The following is a 21,891-nucleotide window of genomic DNA, read 5'->3' as shown; positions in this document are numbered from 1 at the left end:
AAGTGTACATGTCACAATCCTCACAGAATTGTGTCACCTCAAAATGTACATGTGGTGCAGGATCATTTCTCTGTGAACACCCCACATCAAACCACCCTACACTTGAAAAATGACAAGACTTTCCTGACCTGTCCGTTTTTTGGGGGTGGTGGTGTTTTTTGTTTGTTTGTTTTCATTTAAAGAGACATTCACAGGAAGTTGTTCCCAGCAAAAAGATCTTTATGTATTCAAGAGATAGCGCACCCACATGGTAGAACTTAATACATGACTGCATGCAGCCGTGTGTGTGTTGATGGCATTGCTGCTGAAAGTGACGGTCTCTGGACCAGTACTGTTCCACAAGCTATTGACTGCCACTCTGTGGAGAGTTTCCAGGAAAGAATGAAACAATTGTAGCCTGGTACAAGTTCTTGTCACAGGGAAAAGAATTGGTGGTCAGTCACCACAGATAGCCTGAAACATATTGGCCTGATACAGACAGCCAAAATAAAGCTGCTTCGAGTCACTTTGGAGGCATGGTGTTTCAATGATGCATCCGTCCTAAGAGTCTGGAAGCTGCACCAAAGCTGCACTCCAGTCCTTAGAACTGGAGTGTGGCTTTGGTGCGGCTTCTGGACTCTTAGGACGCATGTGTCATTGAAACAGCATACCTCCAAAGTGACTCGAAGCAGCTTTATTTTGGCTGTCTGTATAGGGCCATATTGTCTTAGGAGTAATGGAATTCAGACCTGAATTCTATATTGATTTGATTCTATATTGATCCTCAGACAGTCTGGATTGGATGCTGTAATTATTGGTAATAAGTAGCTTTGCGTAGGTTATGATTAGAAATTAGCTCAAGCCTCCATTGATTTTTCAAGCGTGGGTTTTGTTTTTTGTTTTTTGGTAATTTATAATTAAAGTTTTGTTTTGTTTTGTTTTAGGTATAACTGTTAGGGTTGGTATTGCTGAATACCTCTTGAGGCTCTTGCACCATTGAGAGAGCCCATTGAGAATTCCCAGATCTTCTTGCACTATTGTTCTTCTTTATTACTTCTTCCTGTATGGTTCTCTGTCTGTGGGTGACCAGTGAAAGAAGGAAGGAGAAGGAGTAGTAACTTCTGTAAACATCTCCTTTCACACTTTCTGCTGATTGAGGCAAGGAGGTAGTGAGGAAGTAGAGGTAGAATCATTTACAGAGAGGTCCCACAGAAAACATCGTCCCCAGAGGTTCTGCAACAAATCTGGGACTACACTCATATGAGACATGAAATCAAAATACCAGACCTTAGTTCCCCAAGTAAAAGGGAGAGCTTAATTCCACTGGATTTAAAAAACTGTTATCATTTAGACTATTTTTTTATTGTACTTCATGATAGTTTGAGTTGCCCTGTTCTCAGAGCCTAAGAATTGATCTGCGGAGAAGCAAGCGTGTAATTGTGTCAGTACTCTCCCAACTCTTCATTTAATTCAAGCTTAGCATGAGGCTACAAAGCTGCCAGAAGCAAGCAATAAATGTGGTAGAGTTGGAAGCTTAGTGTGGTTGAGCAATAGCACAAAACTTACTTCAGCCTGTGCTTAATTCTGTACAGATTCACAGAACCCATCTCCTCATCATCCCCATGTGACCTTGTAAAGTGTCCCCCTGCCCTCAAGGAAGTGCTGATTAAGCTAGAGTATTCCCTCATTTCTTCCATCTGTTTTCAGGAGTATTTTTCTGGAAGTTGATCCCAGACACCCAGAGATGGTGAAGAACTGGCTGTGCAGTCACCCTGACTTACCCCTCGTTGTCTGTGCCACCCACAAGGACTTTTGCGGAAAGTAAGATGAGGAAGACTCTTGAGTTTTTTCTTCCTTGATCTATTTGTTTGTTGGCTAACTGACTGCTTTTTTCATGCTACTGAAAATCCAAAGTGCTCTGGAATGAGGTGGTGGTAGTGATCATTCATTTATATCCCTCATTTTTCTCAGTAGAAGTAATCAAGGAGACTTACGGGAGTAAAACAAATAGAAATTAAGATTCATCCAGAAACACCAATAAAAATGCAAAGTTATTCTTAAAAGACAATTAACCTATAGAATTAAAACCATATAAACTCTATTAAAAGCACACCATTAAAAGCCCAATTAAGTTGATTTCTAAACTCCTGTCAGGATAAAAAAAAAAGGTTTTCATTTGCCAGACAGACAAGGAGGGTGCCATCCTAGCTGCCCTGGAGAGGGACTTCCAAAACTTGGGAGTAGCCACTGAGAAGGCCCTCTCACTTGTTCCCACCACGTGTTCCCACCAAACATACCTGAGAATATGGTAGGACTGAGAGAAAGGCTTCCCATGAAGATTTTAAGCTTAGAGAGAAAGCCCTTCCTGGAATATCTTTGAGCTCACAGAACAGAGCTAAAATCATAAATATACAAATGCTATCCTCTGAAGTGTCACAGAAGTGTGATAAATGTTGTAAAGAGGTTCTCTGCTTGAAATACTGGGATGCTCTGATGAAAGATTGCTTCAGAGCAATCATGCTTTCCTAAGGTGCATTTATGAAGGGAACGGCTTCAGAATCCAGTAATCTCACGTAGTCCTCAAAAGCTTATGCCATAATCAGTTTATTATATGAGTCTTTAAGGTGCTACGGAACTCTTTGTAGCTTTGTTAAGCTCACTCATAAGCTCGCTCATGCTGCTTAAGGCCATGTTTTTGTCTTCTTTCTATACAGGCTAAGGTTCCTGCATATCCAGAAGCGAAGGCATAAAACCCACAGAAGATCATGAGTACTTCAATTTTCCCAGCATTGTTTTTAATGTCACTGAACCCAGCGAGTATTTTTTTGTTTACAACACAGAGAAAATTCAGTTAGCAAAATTGGCTAAAATTGGCTAAAAAGAATATGGGCAACTTATATATAAAATTACTTCTTACAAGTTGCAATAGACTGATTGTATGGACTTCAATCAAATATTTCAGAAAAACTGGGCTCCTTTTATTAATTACTGGAATAGATATTGATCCACTGAATTAGTTGGGGTGGGTAATTTGTGACACTGCCAATGTTCTTGGGCTGCAGTTCCCATTAGTCCTAGCTAACCTAGCTGCTATGATGAACGATGAAAAGTGTAGTCCAATGTGGACCACAAAGACTCACCCCAGCCTGACAAGTTTCAAATATGAGATAAATGCTATGTAATGTATTTGAACTGAATTTTGTTATTTGAACAGAACATACATTGTATATCCGGGAATGTGTTAGGAAGTGTCACATTGGATATAATCTGCACTGGATTGTATCAGACAACGGAAGGAAAGAAATGGAAAAACCTAAAAAGGTGCTCTTAACATTTCAGAACTGCTGATTAAAATTGGAGAATGACTTCTTTCAAACACCAAATTAACTTTGGGGGGAAAAACAACCCTCAGTGCTATAAAAGGAACACAAGTGTCTGCTTCGTTTCCTAATGCCCGAACTAGTGACTGTAGGAGATGCATTCTGAGACAGCCAGTGCTTTTATGATCACATGCTAGCTTGCCTTGTGGTAATAGATGTGTTGTTCATGTGATCAAAATGTTTTGCCCCTAATGGAAAATTCACAGTGAAAACACGCTGTACACTACTGCATACCCTATAAAACTGAACAAAACTCAACAGTGGTTAAGACTGAGGGAAGAGCTCAACTTTGCATCAGTCAGTCTTTTGACAGGAAGTTTTCATAAATTAAAATGATGAGCAAGTTACAGCTGCCACTTTCTTTAAATCAACAGAATATTTATAATTGCTTTTTAGTTTAGGAGAGCTGAAGGAAAGTCTGCCCCTTTCCTTTTGATCTCTTAATCTGGTGCTAGCAAAAGTTCATTGTAAGGCCAACTGTGCAGGTTACACTGGAAAATGTTAAACTTTCTGGGATTTGAGAGGTATGTGTGCCCCAGATTCTCTTGACATGTGACAGAACATTTTAGGGCACTGCTGCTGGGTTCCCTGGTACACCTGCATGGAGCAGCTAGATGTCTGGGGCCAAATCCAGTAACAGGTAAAGTAGCAAGTTCACTTGTGAGATGTTGACCTCTAATGAATTTCAATTAAACTTACTAATTTGCCTTCTGTTCAGACTTGTTTCCCTTGAGTTTTTGATCGGCAAAAAATTACTACTCCAGAATGAATGTCTGAAGAGGTAGGAAATGAACCAGAAAACAAAAACAAGACAAAACCAATTTTTAAAAAGCATATGTGTTATAAATAATGGAGAATTTTTGTTTCCAAACAGGTGGCTTCCTTCCTAAGCAGAGGTTGCCAGTAGATTATGGACTCTGAATGTGAACAGAAGCTAAATATAGACAAAATAATTCTTGTGGTTTCTAAGTAAAAATTATGTTCAGAGGTTTACTTACTTGTGAACCTCTGGACAGATACTTAAAGAGGCACTCATATAATTATCCTTATTATTCAGTTTTAGGAAATGCTAGTTCTGATGGAGGGGTGGGCAGAGAGTAGATCAGGATGTACTGGTAGGTTACCAAGCGATTAGCAGTATGTCAGCAATAGTTCCCAGTTCCCAGTAATTTAACACTAGCAGCAACAAAGTGGTGATCCCGTCATGCTCCTATGTTAGGCTGCTGTTTTCTTATGTGAAAAGAAGTACTCATCATTAAGACTGGTTAGACTGCCATATACAATTGAGAGGACTTTCTTGGTTCTGCTCCTAAAATGGCATCTCACTTCCTATTGACTTTCTATTTTCTCTTTTTGTACAGGCATTCTTATCTTTGTTGCTTGCCCCTTCAGTTGTTTGTACATAGCTTTGGGAGAACGTAGACCTAAAAAGCAACTAAAAATACTTCTGTAATAATAAACGAACATCTCACATTCATTATATTTTCCAGTGTTTGTTTTAGAGCACCATGTGCAAAGAGAGATTCAAGTTGCTGTGATTCATCTTCAGCACTGTATGTTTGCAATAACTGTTTGTTGTGATCCTTATTTTATTCTTCCTGGTAGTAGTCCTATGAGCTCTATTGCCCGTGTTCATAATTTATGGGCAGGAACTGATGCATAGAGGAATTTGCCTAAAATAGAACTTGAACCCAAGGCCAAGGTCATCAAGCTCTCCACTGCCCCATACTACTGGAGTATATGTCCCTATATTCTAGCCTCCCATTTTTCTCCATTTTATAAATGCTTTCTCCAATGATGGCACATTTTGTCAAATGACATGGCAAATGCTGACCTCGTCGCTTAAGGACATGGGTGGAAGTTGTGTTTCTTTGCCAGAATGCCCTTTTCAAAAAGGAAGCATGCAATTTTTCTAGTACAATTTGTACCTCAGCATCTAATGCAGGTTTGGCAAAACAATACAGAAGCCTTTTAGAATATATTAACATGGCTGCCTCTAATGGGCCAGCAACCCTCCCAGGCCCAATGCTTTCCCCAAGAGGGTAGTTTTGAGCAGGGAAAGTTTATAACTTGACTACAAGCTCTCTGAGGTGTTCGTAATTGCTTCCTAAAGCTACACGCAGGCAATATTGCCATTTTTGTCATTTTACATAATCATATCAGAATTTAATAGGCTTCATTCTTAGTTAGTTAGTTAGCACACTTTTTAATTCCTTGGAGCTTCTATAAAGACAAAGGAGATGTTTTTCTGAAATATAATTGGCAGAAGTTGGGTTGTATTTTTCTCCCCTGAAGCTGCTGGAGATTGGGTTTCTTTGGGGACAGCGTGCTGCATCTGGCTGACAATTTTCAGATTTCCTGGAAAAGCCTCTAGAAATAACATGGGGCTTTGCCAAAGTGCCAGGAGGTGGCGCAGTGGTACCAATTACAGATGCCTAATACTGATCACCAGGCAGACCCCGATGTGGAGACCAAGGGCTGCTCCATTCTCTCTTACAAAGGTGCTTTGCTTTGGGAAATCCGTCTTCTCATTCTGAAACAAAGTAGGACTCTCGTTCCAGAGATGTTGGGCTCCATGTAAGGTTTACCTTCAAACTGGTTTTGGTCACCTTCAGGTCTCTGAAAATGGTAAAGGCTTGTAAGAAGGTTCAGCAGGAGTTGGGGGGGGGGGGCCTGAAATAAATGAAGTAGACTTAGGAACAGATCTGGGGTATATTTAGGACAGGTTAGAACTTGGAAAATGTTTTGTTTTTTGTTTTTTTTAGACCACAATTTGAGTTTCTCATGGCCAGTGTGCATTAGGCATAGGCAGTTAATGGACAATGAACGCCAGCATAGTGGCATAGTTTGAGCATTGGATAATGACTCTGGAGACCAGGGTTTGAATACTGGGTGACCTTGAGCAAGTCAACTCTCAGCCTCAGAAGGAGGCAAAGGCATACCTCCTATGAACATATCTTGCCAAGAAAACCCTGTGATAAGTTCACCTTAGGGTCACCATAAGAAATGAAGACACACAACAACAAAAGTCAGTGGACAGCACATTTTCAGTAATAACAGCACTAACTAGGTGTATCATCAGAGACTCTTCTAATTAATGCTCAGTTCATGGTGAATCGACATGAGAAAGGGCCAACTGGGTACACTTTTCCTCATCCATGCATTTTACCTTTTTTTTTTCTCACACCACAACCACCTTAAATACAGATGGGACAGATCTGAACCCTGAGAATTGTGGTAGGTATGTGTCTCATCTGGTCATCATGGATTGGAAGGCTTTGTCTCGTCTGTCCACTTTTTGTCAAAGTGATCACAGGAACAGGCAACCTTGCTTGATATTGGATGTCTAATTATAAGCAAGTCTCTAGCTGAGCTTTATCATCTCCCAGAAGCTGTGAACAGTTGTGTGGGCAGACCACCCCCCCTCACTCAGTACAAAGTTGAAGTGATTGCAGTAATGAGCCATGAAAAATAAATGGCAAGATCTGCTGACCTTTCTGGGAGGAGGAGGAGGCAGGACACCTGTGTTTTGTTTTCTAAGAAACATTTCTTTGATCCTGTGTTCTGCATGAGTCACATTTGCTTCCCATAACTACAGTCTGGAAGTGAAAGGAATTCTCTTGCTTGAGAACATACTTTGATCTGAAAGTATGATTTCAAAATACAGGGATGAGATTTACATCTCTCCTTTTTTGGTCACTAGTGTGATACCCTAAATCACTGCTGCTACTACTGACAGACTGGCAGGGTTTTTTCCTCCAGGGAGCAAGAGACCAGTACCATGTTTGTGGCATGTTACTATCATTTCTGTATTCTTCCCTGGGCACCTGGTGGCTCTTTCTGTGGACTTCCACTTTGAGTGGTACTGCACTTAACTATAGGCTGGATTGTGGATATAATGGCCTTGCTTAAAACGGGATTTAACTACAACCCCTGAATGTATCAAACTACATTAGACCAGTACTACTCAAAAGTAGTGGTCCATGGATCAGTGGTGCTTCGGGAGCTGTCACCTGCCAGTCTGTAGAGAGTTTCCAAAAAAAGAAAGTCACAATTGTAACCACTGAAAAGAAATGTGGTACTGGTTCCTATCACTTTGGAATGGGGGGATGCCAATCTCCAACATCAGATAGCACAAAAACTGCATTTGACTATATAGGGAGTAGTTGAATGGTTCTGAAGAAATGTTTACAATAGTACAGAAACAGAATAGTCATCACTTGTTCCCAAACTCATTTGGCACTTGTTAGGCTCCTTGGCCCTCACACTTTTTATGCTTGTGTGTGTATCTATGTGTGTACATACAAACCAAAGAGCACGCTGCAAAGCAATGTGCCATCCAACTTCCCGCTCTTTAATTTTTTCCAAGAATATCTCTGACTTCATATGGGACTCTTAGATCATCAAAAGGAGCAGTTGCAATAAAGTGGTTCATTTTGAAATGTGCTCCAACATCCAGAAAGAAAGAAGTAAGCAGGAGTGGAGTAAGCATTCGAGAAGTCTAAAATCTGGGAGATGCATTGGGGGAAGCAAGGTATCTTCTGTGTGCATTCATCATGACTTCTTCCAGCTTGCTTACTGTGTCTCTGTGCCACACTTTAGCGTAGTGTGAATTTTGCCTTCTGTGTGTATGCTTCTTTGAGTGTCAACAGTATTATTGTTGATTGTCTTCACATCTTTTCCAGCTTATGATGACCTTAAAGTGAACCTACCATGGGATTTTCTGGGCACGATTTAATCAGAGCTGGTTTGCCATTGCATTTCTCTGAGGTTGAAAGAGTGTGACTTGTCCAAGGTCACCTAGTGTGTTTCCATGCCTTAATGGGAAGGTCTTCTGTGAAATAGGTATTTAGTTATGCAGGGAGCAGGGATAAGTAATTTGGGAATTTGGTGCCATACTCTGTTGTGTATTCCTTTTTCAGTTTTGATCAATCGATCGATCAATTGATTTGGTCTCAGTGCAGTTACAGTTTGCCTTCTGTGTTGCAGCAAAAACTGTTCTTTCTGTTGTTTGGGTATATTATGATTGTCCATTCGCACTATAGCTGCCAGTTTGTAAAAGCACTTACAACACCTTGTCAAAATTTAAGAAAAACCCAACAAAGGTCAGAAACATCTAGTATAAAGAATAGATTTATTGAGATTCAAGCTGGACGGAAAGCCTGTTACATCTAATTTTAAAAAGGAATCTGGGAAGCTGCTTTTTACCAAACCAGATCATTGGTTCATACTCAAAAGCAGTGGTCCCTGAACTGGTTCAGTCGGCAAACTGTTAGCTGCACGTCTAAGTTTTAAGGAAAGAAAGAAACAGCTGTATCACATGGGTACCAATATAGTGCCAGCTCCTGGTATGCTAGTAAAAAGAATGCCAATCCTCCCACATCACATAGTCTGAAAAGCAATGCTCTAACACAGCAGGTTTTTAGTTACATGATCCATATGACTAAAAGTGGGTCTCCAGTGAGGATTTTTCCTAATCCTACATGCTGATGCCAGGAATTGAACCTAGAACCTTTTGAATGCAAAGTTTGTGCTTTATGAGCCACTGAGCTACAGCCATTCCCTTTCATGTTGTTTTGACTTTTGGGGGCTAACTCTCATGCTTCTGACAGTCATAGCTTTTCTTGTCTCAGGGTACCACTTTCAGTCCCAAATTCTGCCCATGGGCACATTCTATCAATTGCCACTTAGTAGATGAATGCTAACCACTGTAGTTATTGTGCACCTTCAAGTTGTTTCTAATTTAGATGACTCTGGGGTTTTTTGGAAAGATTTGTTCAGAGGGAGTTTGCTATTGCCTTCTTCGGCGGCTGAGAGAATATGATTTACCCAGTGGGTTTCCAGGGCTGAGCAAAGATCTGAGCCCTGGTCTCCAGAGTAATAGTCCAACACTCGAACTACTATACCATGCTGGCTGTGTTCAGACTTAACTCTGAATCTATTTCTGGATGCTCAGAATCTCAGCCAGACATTAGGGGTGTGAGTGGTCATCTTTTCTAGCTGGTTTTTTGTTTGTTTCTGTTTGTTTGATTGATTCTTTCTAAGGGTATAAGAACAAAGTACCTGGTAGGAGATGCAGAAAGGAGCTCCTTTCTTTAATATCTCACTTCCCAAAGTACAGAGTCCTTCATTGTCCCAGTCTCAAGTTGACTGTTTCCCACCCCTGCTCTGAATCTTGCCTCCTCCTTGTTTTTCTGGCCCTATTTATAATTAGCATATAGAATATATAAGTACTGCCTCAAGAAGGAAAGTCTATCACAGTGTATTAATAGTGACTAGCAAATTTCCATTTTGAATAGCAGTGTACTATGGTGGGCCCTTGGTATCTGCTGCAGTTTGGTTCCAGGGCACCCCGTAGATAACAGAATCAGTGAATGCTCACATCCCATTATATACAATGCCATAATAAAATAGTGTCCCTTATATAAAATAGCAAAATCAAGGTTTGCTTTTTGGAATTTATATACTTTTTGGAATATTTTCAAGCCATGGATGGTTGAATCCTTGGATAAAGCATCCATGGATATGGAGGACCAACTATATACACACACTCTTTTTCCCTATGCAAAATAAATTACAGAACTTGTGTATCCCCACTAACTGTGCAGAAAAGAGAATTCTGGAACATAATACTCTTCTGCACCATTTATGCACAAATGTACACAATGGTACTTCTGGTTACAGTGACTGTTGCATTAGAAAAACATTCCTGTTGAGCCAGCCACAAATTGCATGCAGATTTTGGTTTGTGAACCCCTGATGGGTAAGTAGTTATTTACTCTTAGATTGTTATTAGAAGACCACCTTAGTGGCACATGTCAGACTAAACACATCTGTACAAGTAAATACTAAGCTCACAATATCTTAAAGGATTGTTGTGTGATTAATGAACTAATACAATTGAAGTACTCTGGACACTTGAAATGTACTTCATGAATGGTATTTATACTTTTTGTGCTAATAATTTCTGCAAAAGCTATTATACAAAAAGTTTGATCCTCCCTGCAGGATCACTGCATATGATACAGTGTTCCCACTTAGTTGCAACCTCTCTTGGATTACCGGTAGTTGGACGGGGTATTTGAACGTGTGTGTCTGTGTGTGTGTGTTTGTAATATGGCTGGAGAACAGTTCTCACCAACCTTCCTAATGTGGTCAGTGGCAAAGGATGATGGGAACAGTAGTTCATCAGCATTCCCACCCATTTTTCTTCGTCTTATACAAGCACAGACTGGCACCACAAATTATCATAAACCATTTTCCTCACTGTCTAGAAGTATGATTTAATTTTTTTTCTGAAATCTTCTGTACCACCACAAGTATTTTCAACAACTATCAGCACCTACATCCTTTTTATTCCAACCCAGAAGCAACATTATTCTTAGCCTACACTGGCTCCTAGCAATATTTTCAACATTAAGATGAAATCAGTGGAGGAGGAATGAAAGGGGTCCCCTTCTCACAACATTTTTGAACAGTGTTTCTCTCTTAAGGTCTTTGAGAATGCAACAAATGTATGCAAATCATTCAATTTCACTGCTGAGAGCATCACATGTATTGTACATGTTTTTAGATGATAGTTTATTAATAAGACGACTGTTTTAGAGAACAGAAACTAAGTGTATCAAGTATCCTAATTGTGGTTCAGGTAACAAAGTGGAGCATCCTGTGGTTTTCAGAGTTAGACAACAAGCAAAACTGGTATGTCAGTGCTTTGGGGTGGGAACTATTTAGAAAATGTCAGATGTCTATCCACACTTTAAGATCAGAGTCAACTGAATTTAATTTTTATTTTTTAAAAACTATCTTTGCAAAGGGTGTGAATGTAGTGCTAAAAGCTTTGTCATGCCCCTAGCAAGCTCTCAATTAGTATTCTTTAACTGATTTCTGAGCCACCAATTTGCATTCCAGGAATGAACTCTTCTTTACTGTTGTGTAAGTTTGCTTGATTCACATAATGTTGCAATGTATTTTGCAACTCCATGAAAGATATAGGTGTACCTGTTTTGTGGCCAGTTTTGAATTCAGTGATCTACCCACTGGTGCATCCAAGAAGGATATTGTCAGCACCTCCAAGAATCTCAATTTCTACATTTTGTTCAAGTGTAGTGCACTTTGCTATCTCTGAACTTGTTGCCAATCTAGCAGATGTGAAATATTGTCTACCGTATACACTAGCCATCTCCTCCATTGGCACTGACCTAGAAAGATAAATCTGTGCTCTTTGCTGTGAAGAGTCTGTCATATTCATACTTTGGACAGGCCTATGTGGAGACTGGAGATGAACTGGAATATTCTGTTCTCTTATCATGCCTGCAGGCATCACCTAAACAAACAAGGCAGGCTTTACAAGCCCAGGGAAATTTCATCTTGTCCATACCCAAGTTTCAAAGACAGCAGGGTCATCATGCTTTCTGGTGGAAATGATACAGTGCACCAGCACGTTTTTGTAAACACTGGCTGTGCTTCTATCTTAATTTTTAGAGCACAACTAGGAAACCATTGGTTCTCCAGCTGTTTCAGGCTAGAATCTACTAAGTGGCATATGCCAGCTTAACTCTTGGCTATACATGGAATATACTGGGGAGAGCATTGTGCAAGGAGACATTCAGTACCTCCTCCTACAACTTACATAACTCCACACGTGGAACAGCAGCCAGAGCGTCTTGGGTCCAGTTCCACCACCCCTGCTACTGACATGCTGCAGGGATGCACCTGGGCACAGTCTAGATGCCCTTGCACACCTGAGGAAAACAGAGCCCTTTTATTTAAGGAAAAGGCTGTTCACTTTGCCAGCTGCACAAGCTCACCTACAGTGTACTCTGGTACATTTTGTAAGTTTGAGCAGAGGAGCTGTACCCAAGAGCCCAGAGCACCCCCACAATCCACCTATTCTGCCAACATGTTTACTGGGTCTTGGCTGGAGCCTACAAGTCCTTCAATTCCTTCTCATTGGTCATGCTAGGTGAGCTTGATGGGAGTAGGCGAAAACATTGAAAGGGCCAAACATTAGCCACCCTGCCTTTTGACTCATTTGAGAATGGAAAATTACCTGGGAATTTTTTTTAAAGGGGGGGGGGTCTGGGGGCTTTGAGGGAGCTTCAAGGGCCACACCTTTAAGAAGAGCTTTCTGATGATAAGACCTGTTGAACAGTTGAATACTCTGCCTCAGAATGCAGTGGAGTCTCCTTTGGAGTTTTTATACAGATTGGACAGCCCTTTGTTAGGAGTGCTTTGATAGTGTTTTCCTGCATGGCAGGGGATTGGACTGGATGGCCTTTGTGGTCTCTTCCAACTCTATGATTCCATAAGTATATTTGTGTAAGTTGTCTATCAAAGATGCATATGATATCTCATTCTTTCAAAAAAGTTGCTGAAAAACTCAGTGGCAGAGGCCTTTCTTGGTATGTAGAAAGTTCCAAGTTCAGCCCCTGACATCTCCCTCATGAAAGGTGAAGAACCACTTCCAATCAGCACTGAACATATTGGGCTAGATGGATTAATGCTGTCAGTATAATTCAACTTCCTATCACGTTAAAAACAAACTGTGGAATACAGTTGAATTACACTAAAGGTCAAGTGAGCATACAAGTACATGAAGGTTTTGCAGAAATGAATATGAAGCCTATACCAGAAATGTGACACATGATGAGAAGGCATGTTCTATATTTACACATGAACAAATGATTATAGATCACAAATAGAGCGTGCCCACTGTCTCCTCGGTTCCCACCTTTTGCATTTTAGTCTGACACTACTATTTCTCTCATGTTTTCACTCTTGGCTTGTGTGATGTTGGAACATTGGCTGAAGTGTGCGACATGGTCATGGTGATATTGTGGTGAAGGTTATACGAGTATAAAAATTCATAAAAACAACTTGAAGAGCTACATAGTAAACCATTGGGAAGAACTATGGTGGGCATAAAAGTGATATGATGTGAATGTTGGTGTTCTGGGCATCAGTAATTGAAGACTGGACCTAAGAAGATCTTCCATTATGATCTTTCCATTGTGGCTGTCCTGCATCCTTAGGAGACCAATCAAATAGGGTCAGTCTTGATAATCATCAGATAATGATCAGATATTCTGGGAATGTCCTTTGTAGGCCTTCTTTTTATTGAGTGTTCCCTTCAAGTCTTTTGGAGGCCAGTTTGGACCACATGGAAGATATGTTGTTGCCTAAGATACTGTGTCTGTCCTTTCCTCTTACACAGTCCATTACTGCAGGCTCTGCATAGTATAAAGCCAGTTTAGTCATCAGTAAGTGAATGAGAGAAACATCTTGGTAGGCCCCAGTGGGAGGGAGTAGACTCCTCTCCACATTCTGGCTTGAACATGCCAGCCATGTGTTAGTCATGTGGAAATTCAACAGTGGGATCTGCTCCCTTTCAGTGTAGTGGAGTCTCCTTTGCAAGTTTTTAAACAGAGCCTGGATGGCCCTCTGTCAGGACAGGAGTGCTTTTATTGTGTCTTCCTGCATGGCCAGGGGGTTGGACTGGATGGTCCTTGTGGTGACTTTCATCTCTAGGATTCTATAAGTTTATTTCTGTAAGATGGCTATAGTACAGTGCATTGAATGCTGTTTATGAAAATGCAGTGACTTTCACTGTAGTGAGGAAAAGGTCAGCAGCTTGGCAACAATGAGGAACTGAGGGAGTTCCAGTGATGTGTGTCACAGGAAGGAGTAGGAGGCTGGCAAGATCTATTTTAAGCAAAAGATGCTATACTTTGGTTTTTTTAATTTAATTTAATTTAATTTAATTTTTTTAAAAAGTCCTATATAATCTAAGATGCTGAGTCAGGTGGCATTCTCCATATATTGCAATAACTTGACACCAGGCCTGGCCCTATTCTTAGGCAGAGTGAGGTAACCAGCTCAGGCAACGGATTCTGGTGGTCAAGGTGATCAAAAAAAAGAAAGACAAAGCTGTGTGTGCAACTCATGGAGCAGCTGGTCACTCCTGAGCTAGCCTGCTACCTTCAGAAGTGGGGCTGACAGTTAATGGGTTAACTGGTTGCATCAGTGCCTGGCTGTAGCCCAGTATGTAGAGAGATCTTGTAGCACCTTAGAGACTAACTGAAAGAAAGAAGTTAGCAACGTGAGATTTTCTAAAGCTTTAATACCCATCTAGTACCAGTGCTAACATCTGTTTGTGAATATTACCCTAAGGAAACATTCTCTTCCAATAAAAAAAGACCATTCATTCTGAAAGGCAAGATATCCTTTAAATTGCCCAAATAAGCTCTCATTATTGCCATGATCTTGTTAGCAACTGTTACAAGCCCAGGCACCTTTCTGTTGGATGCTTTATCTGATCGCCTGTTAGCAATCAACATGCAAGCTCCTATTAGCATGCAAATTGTCAATCTAATATTCTCCTCCTTGACTGTGCTCCCTTATGTCAATCAAGTTGCTATTCTAAGAACCAAAGCTATTTTCCACCCACTTCAAAAAGCCACTCAATACCTTTTCTGTTTTGTGCCAGCATTATCTGATTGTACTGCATTGCTACCATCCAGAAGCAAAAACAGGACGAAGGGGAGGAGGAATGTAGCACCATCCTTAAAACTAATTGGTTTTTATTTTAGCAAGAGCTTCCATGTACAGTATATAAACTCAATTCTTCAGATGCAGTACAGAGTGCATCAGGTTAAGTACATACACACGCACACACACACACACACACACACACACACACACACAGAGTGTTTGGACGGGATACAGATATACACAAGTTAAAAAGCATATTTATAGGGTCTTTTATGCAGATAGGGTCCAAAGAAGGCTTCTTCAACAGTGGTCCTAATATTGCTTCTTTTAGAGCGCATCTGCATTGCAGAATTAATGTAATTTGACACCGCTTTAACTGTCATGGCCCAATCCTATGGAATCCTGAGATTTGTAGTTTGTTGTGGAACCAGAGTTCCCTGAGAAAGAAAGCTAAATGTCTCACAAACTACAAATCCCAGGATTCCATAGCATTGCACCATGGCAGTTAAAGCAGTGCCAAACTGCATTAATTCTGCAGTGTGGACAAAGCCTGCGAGGAATAAGAACACAATCGTCTTTCCAAAAAACATTTTCAAGCTCCGTAATTTAACTGGCCAGTTAAAATTAACTCTAATAAGCCAGACTGGACATAGGTCTAAGCTTATTTTCAACATCATCAGGTTGAACAAAGTAAGACTCACCCATCAATCTTGAATAAGCATGAACTTTCTTCTCATATTCTCCTCTTAATGTGTAGTACATACTGGAATGAAACCAAGTGATTTTTTTCCCTCCAAAATGTCTTTTCAGATTCATCACAGCAGGTTTCTGAGGATTCCTTCGTATTCTGAATTCTAGAATGCAACTGAAAATTGACTACCCAGAACAATTCTGCTGGATGGGTTTGCGCTAATGCAATGGAAGCAGCAAAAAAAACAACCCAACAACAACAACAAAAAACAGCTTATTTGCTCCCTTCACTGTTAAGTAGGCTTCAAAATGGGCCCTAGCATGTGTTTGATCAGATTTGTCCTGAACCTTTCTCTGTTGTCACACTAGTTGTTGATCTGAATACTTGGCCAGCTTGAGCTCCTTAAAGAACCAAGAAGCCAATGCTCCACATTCAACTAAAGGATGCTTAGGAGGCATTGCATCAGTTCTTGAGTTATCTTTGTTAATGAGAAGGAAGAGTCAAGTTCTCTGTTTTCAGTGGCTTCTGCCACGCTTAAGGAATATTTGGGTGAGAACTAGTTTCACCCTTAGTGCTATATCTTGTGGCATTTTAGTATTGAGGAGAAGGAAGAGTGATAGTTTAAATGTGGAACTAGGGTGTGTGAAAGCAGTAGGTGTTCACAGAACAGTAGCCACAAATAGGCAACAACCCACATGCAAATCATGTATAGTGTGGACATCTTAATGCACCTGGAAGTTGTTGATCATTTCAGTATCTGTTACCTGCCTGCTTGTCCTTCCCAGGGCAGATGATAGGGGTGCCCAGCAACTGTGTCAGTTCTCTTGTTCCTTCACTGATAAACACATATCCTCCAAGATGTCACAGATGAAAACAAGGAAACACTAGGGTTGACACACTAGCAAGCTACAAGAATTCTAGAAATAATCACAGCAACAACAGTGTAATGTAAAGTCCACTTTCTTATGACTAAGAATTTAAAAGTCTCAGTAGTATATCCTTCACCATTTCACAGATGAAAAACTGAGATATGCATGGCCAAGCAACATCAGAGTGTGGTTGAGATGTCAAAAGTTATTAATGATAGAGAACACACAAACCAGGAGAGGTTGCATCAGTTTGCTTTTACCTGATCCTACTGGGAATGGCAAGATCCACCCTTTCCTCCCCCCTCCCCCACCACACTGAATTGAGGAGAAACTATTGAAGTGAAGGGGGATGGAAGCTTATCTCTCTCCCACCCCCATCCTTCCCTCCTTGGACCCCTTTTTCAGCTCCACACCTCTCTTCTTATGGGGAGCCCCTCTTTCCTCTCACAACAACACCCTTTATACTTCCCCAAAACCTGCCCTTGACTTATACGTGTGATCAACTTAAAGTTGAGCATATATGGTATTGAAGGCTATGTAATTACACATTTATTGCAGAATAAATTGTGTGTGTGTATGTGAGTGATTGTGATAAAGCTACTATATCCACAGCATTCCTTTCATCTACCAAGCTCATAATTTTATCAAAGAAAGAGATTAGGTTTGTCTGGCATGACTTGTTTCTCTGAAACCCATGTTGACTTTTTGTGATTATGGCATTGCCTTCTAGATGTTCACAGACTCTCTGTTTAATGATCTGCTCCAGAATATTTCCTGGTATTGATGTCAGACTAACTGGACGATAATTGTTGAGATCCTCTTTTTTCCCCTTTTTGAAGATGGGAACAATGTTTGCCCTCCTCCAGTCTGCTGGGATTTCTCCTGTTTTCCAGGAGTTTTCAAATATGATTGCCAATGGCTCCGATATTACATTTGCCAGTTCTTTTAGTACCCTTGGATGTAGTTCATCTGGTCCTGGAGACTTAAATTCATTTAGATTAACAAGGTATTCCGCTACTATCTCTTTACTTATTCTGTGCTGAAATTCCCCTATTCTGTCCTCTGCTCCATTATCCTCAGGTTGAGCACCCTTTGCCTTTTCTGAGAAGACTGAGGCAAAGAAGGTGTTGAGTAATTCTGCCTTTTCTCTATCTCCTGCCATCTTCTCCACGCAGTGGCCCTACCGTTTCCTTCTTCTTCCTTTTGCTGCGGACATATACAAAAAATCCCTTTTTATTCTTTTTAACCTCTCTCGCAAGCCTGAGTTCATTCTGGGCTTTAGCTTTTCTGACTTTACCCCTACACATGCCGGCTATTTCTTTGAATTCCTTTTTTGTGATTTCCCCCTTTTCCCATTTCTTATACATGTTCCGTTTAAAAGTCAGCTCAGTTGAAAGTTCCTTAGTCATCCATCTTGGTTTCTTGAGACACCTCCCGTTTTTCTTTCTCATTGGAACTGTTTGAAATTGTGCCTTCAGTATCTCCCTTTTGAGAAACTCCCATCCGTTCTGAACTCCCTTATCATTTAGTATTTCTGACCATGGGATCACCCTCAATACTTCTCTAAATTTACTGAAATCCGCTCTCCTAAAGTCTAGAATGTGTGTTTGACTATGCCTGGCTTCTCCTTTCCATTGTATAACAAACTCCAGGAGAACATGATCACTTCCACCTAATGATCCCACCAGTTGCTCCCCATTAACCAAGTCATCCTTGTTGGTTAGGATCCTTTAAACAGAGACTTGATGGTCATCTGTCAGGGATGCTTTGATATTGAGTTCCTGCATGGCAGAATGGAGTTGGACTGGATGGCCCTTGTGGTCTCTTCTAACACTCTGATCTCATGATTCTATTTTTGCACTATGAAGTCAGTTTATGGCAATAAACTTAGGCTAAAGGAAGAAAGTGAGAAGAGAGAGAAACTGTAACATATTAAAACAGCTGAAAAAGTGGGATGACAGAGAATTAAGTGAGACTGGATCTGTCAAATCAGGTCAGTTGGAGAACATGCAAATGTCCATCAGAAGTCTGTTTGGTTTTTTAAATATCCCCCTATCTTTCAAAGATGAGACTCAAAACCCATCATAACAGAATTAGCAGCAGCAAAAATTCTGCTGAAAAGAGCTTGGAAAAGTGTTTTTTCATGAATGCCAACTCCTACAATTCCCCAAACAGCCCAACATGGCAGGGGAATTCTGAGATCTGTAGTCCAAAAAAGTAATTTTTCCAAGCTCGGATTAAAAGCGACTCATATTGAATTAGGAGAGGTAAAGGAAGTCCTGCACCCATTGTCTGTATCCACAGAGAGCTCCTATCATAAAAGGTCAGTGGCTGAAGTAAGCAGTGATACCTTGCATAGATCTTGACTTTCTATATATGTTCACTGAATGTACTGAGTGTTCTGTGGGAGAATCCATCGACTAAGGAGAGGACAGCAAGCATAGCAGCTCCCTTAAGCCTATGTGATATCCCTTTATGATGTCCTCTCAGATGAGCAGCTCATAGGCTTATGAGCCACAAGGTGGGAGGAAATGATTGGCACCTACCTAACTTGGCAACTCAGTCAAAATTCATGAATGCCAAGTCACTGTCTACAGAATCCATTTGGATCACAGAAAGGGCCCAATATGTATTTTTAAGGCTGGCATGTTCAAGGCAGCTCAGTATTAACTGAAAATTTAAACTAAAAATTGATCCCACCAATACTGAAAATTATATTATAAAAGAGTAGCACTAGAATGAGGGCGAGCCACTTCTGTCAGTGGGAGAGAGAGAGAGAGAGAGAGAGAGACTGCAGGGGGTCTCTAACTTATTTAAAAAATGAACCAGGAATCCTGTGATGCAGTTCATCCTTTGGGAGTCTAGAAAAGAAGTAGTGTTTGGGTAAGGAAGTTCATTGTCCATATAAACAGTCTTGCAAGCTGCCCTTTGCCCACTCCTGCATTAGAAAATCACTCTTCACTCCCAATCCCAACTTTCTGTCCTTCTCCACATGAGCTCTCAACACAGCTTGGCTGTACCCTTGGCTGCCCCATTCTGCTCCCAAGGCTCAGCAAGGAAGAGAGAGCAATGACGTGGTGGACATCTCTCCTTCCCTGTTTGCCAACATTTCCTACACCACTCATCCTCTTCCCCCTCCTTGATCAACTACTCAGTCTCCTTGGCTAACATTCTCTCCAGGCATCCCTCTCTGCCCTCTTCCCATCTATGGATCAGAACAAGATGGCTGTCACTATGTCCCCCATTCCTCCCCACTGTGTGGTTAAAGGTATGTTTTGCTCCTTAAAGAGGACTTAGGAAATGCTTACACCATTTCTAGCTAGACATTATTTCTGAGAACCCTTTGGCTAATTGAATAACATCCTAACCGGGTAAAGTTTTCTGGGGGAGGGGGATGGAGAACCTGCAACATATTTCATTGTTCTAAAGCAGTGCACTAAAGAAAACTGCTATAGAGCAATGAAAAGTACATTCTTGCCACCTGAATGATGCACTCTACTATTTTAGAGAGCAGGTTATTGCTACTGACGCTCACACAAAGGAACCTGCTCTCCATTGCAACAGTTTAAACTGACTGTTTTATGCTTCTTTTTCTCGTCTCCTTCAAAAAACACAAAGAAAGGAATCATGGGTGCTTCCTGAAAGAAGACCACAAGCCTGAAAGCATTTTAAATACATCTTTTACTGTATCATGCCTACATGAGCCGGAAATCAGCCACGAGAAGAGAAATTTCCAATCACTGCCAAGCCTAGTCACTGGGAACTTGGTTCTAGTTCACAGCATAGCTTTAAACCAGTTACTTACTATGACCGAGTCTTTAGCAATTCTGGCTGTATCACTCTCATTGTTGGCAGAATTTGGTCTTTGAATGGTAAATGTCTCTTGATTTCAAAACCAGAGTGATCTGGCAGGTATTATTTACTGGTCTTCCAAAAGATATATATAATGAATTCCCCAGCAAAGACTCCTAAACAAACGTAGCAGCTTTATGATAGAGGAATTCACTTATGGATTGAAAATGGACAAAAGCGCAAAGCAGGAATAAATGGTCAGATCTTACAATGGAGGGGTAAAGCAATGAAGTCCCACACCAATCTGTATTGAGTCTGGTGCTTCTTAACTAGATTATCAAGAATTAGGGCTGAGTAGTGAGGTGGCCAGGTGTTCTGATACACTAAATTCTTAAGGTGGTGAGGGCAAAAGTGGATTGCAAATAGTTCCTAAAGGAGGTCTCTAAACTGGGAGAATGGGCTGTAAAATAACAAATGTAATCCAGTATAAACAAATATAAAATGATGCATATTGAGGCAATTGCAGCTACACAAGTACAATGATGAGATCTAAGCTGTCAACAATTAGTTAATTCATTATTCATTTTCATATTATTATTATTATTCATGGAGTACTGAAACAATGAATGGCTGCTAGTTAGAATGACTATATATTTGTTCTACTATAAACTGAAGCTTTCATCTGTATATGAGGTGCTTGGGAACATGAAATGGAGAGTCCAACTGCAGCTATGTCCTGCTTGTAGGCAACAGATTGGCCAGTATTTAAACAGAATATTGTGTTAGTATTCAAAGGCATAGCCATGTTAGTTTGGATCAGTATTTGTATAGATCTTGTAGCACCTTTGAGACTAATTGGGAGCTTTTGTAGATGAAAGCTATGCTACAAATTTGTTTCTCCACTTCATCTCAAAGGTGCTACAAGATCCCCTTGGACTAGATGAAGGAATTGGTCTGGTCTGCCATGATTGTTCTTATGATGCTTCCTAGATAGAAGAAATAGAATTCTATACAAGTAGAAACACAGAATAGGAAGTTTTCCACACGCAAGTCTTTAGCCTCCACACCATTTGTTAGAAATCTTCTAGATAGTTGGCACACCTTCGGAGTTAGCAGTTGCTAATGTTTTCTTTGTCCCAACATGTCTCTGGGTAGCACAAATGCTGAACATAGTAATTTCCAAGCCATGCTCATGCTGTAATAAAGATGTTATTTATTTTTAAGTTGCCACAGAACTGTTGTTTTTGCTGCAACAGACTAACACAACTACCCCTTTGGAGCTATTAATTAAGCAAGCACTGTAATGCTCCCCAAACAACATTGTATTCGCTGTCAGTGTCACTGACAGTACTTTCTAGATTTAATTTTCAGCCACTCTCACAGTCTACAAGTCCATCATGAACCACGTCTATGATATATAAACCTGAAATATTGACTAACACTTCATGCATTTGATAATATGGATTTTTACTGAAAATTCAAGCTATAGCAAATGTGTTTTAAGGCATGATGGACCCGTGAAGTCGAAGGCTTTCATGGCCAGCATCCATAGTTTTTTGTGGGTTTTTCGGGCTATGTGGCCATGTTCTAGAAGAGTTTCTTCCTGACGCTTCACAAGCATCTGTGGCTGGCATGCTGGCGAAAAGTCAGGAAGAAACTCTTCTAGAACATGGCCACATAGCCCGAA

The 21,891-nt window shown here is 40.6% G+C and overlaps 1 protein-coding gene across 2 annotated transcripts in view; it reads left to right on the top strand.

Moving 5' to 3' along the window:
• The window catches only part of LOC149321599 (MTRF1L release factor glutamine methyltransferase-like), a 59,520-nt gene extending 55,444 nt beyond the window's left edge, over positions 1-4,076 (top strand). For both annotated transcript variants that reach the window (XM_089525256.1, XM_089525246.1), the window contains 2 exons: positions 1,687-1,800; positions 2,694-4,076. In XM_089525256.1, the coding sequence (XP_089381382.1) occupies positions 1,687-1,800; positions 2,694-2,748 (169 nt within the window). In that variant the 3' untranslated portion in view covers positions 2,749-4,076. The remainder of the gene's footprint in view (positions 1-1,686; positions 1,801-2,693) is intronic.
• The last annotated feature ends 17,815 nt before the right edge of the window (positions 4,077-21,891 follow it).

Source organism: Sceloporus occidentalis, unplaced genomic scaffold, assembly GCF_023333645.1.
Source record: "Sceloporus occidentalis isolate IW3139 unplaced genomic scaffold, rSceOcc1.0.p SCAF_1, whole genome shotgun sequence".
Classification (NCBI taxonomy): Eukaryota; Metazoa; Chordata; class Lepidosauria; order Squamata; family Phrynosomatidae; genus Sceloporus; species Sceloporus occidentalis.
Note: the sequence above shows the minus strand (reverse complement) of the source record. Positions and strands in the feature narration are given on the sequence as shown.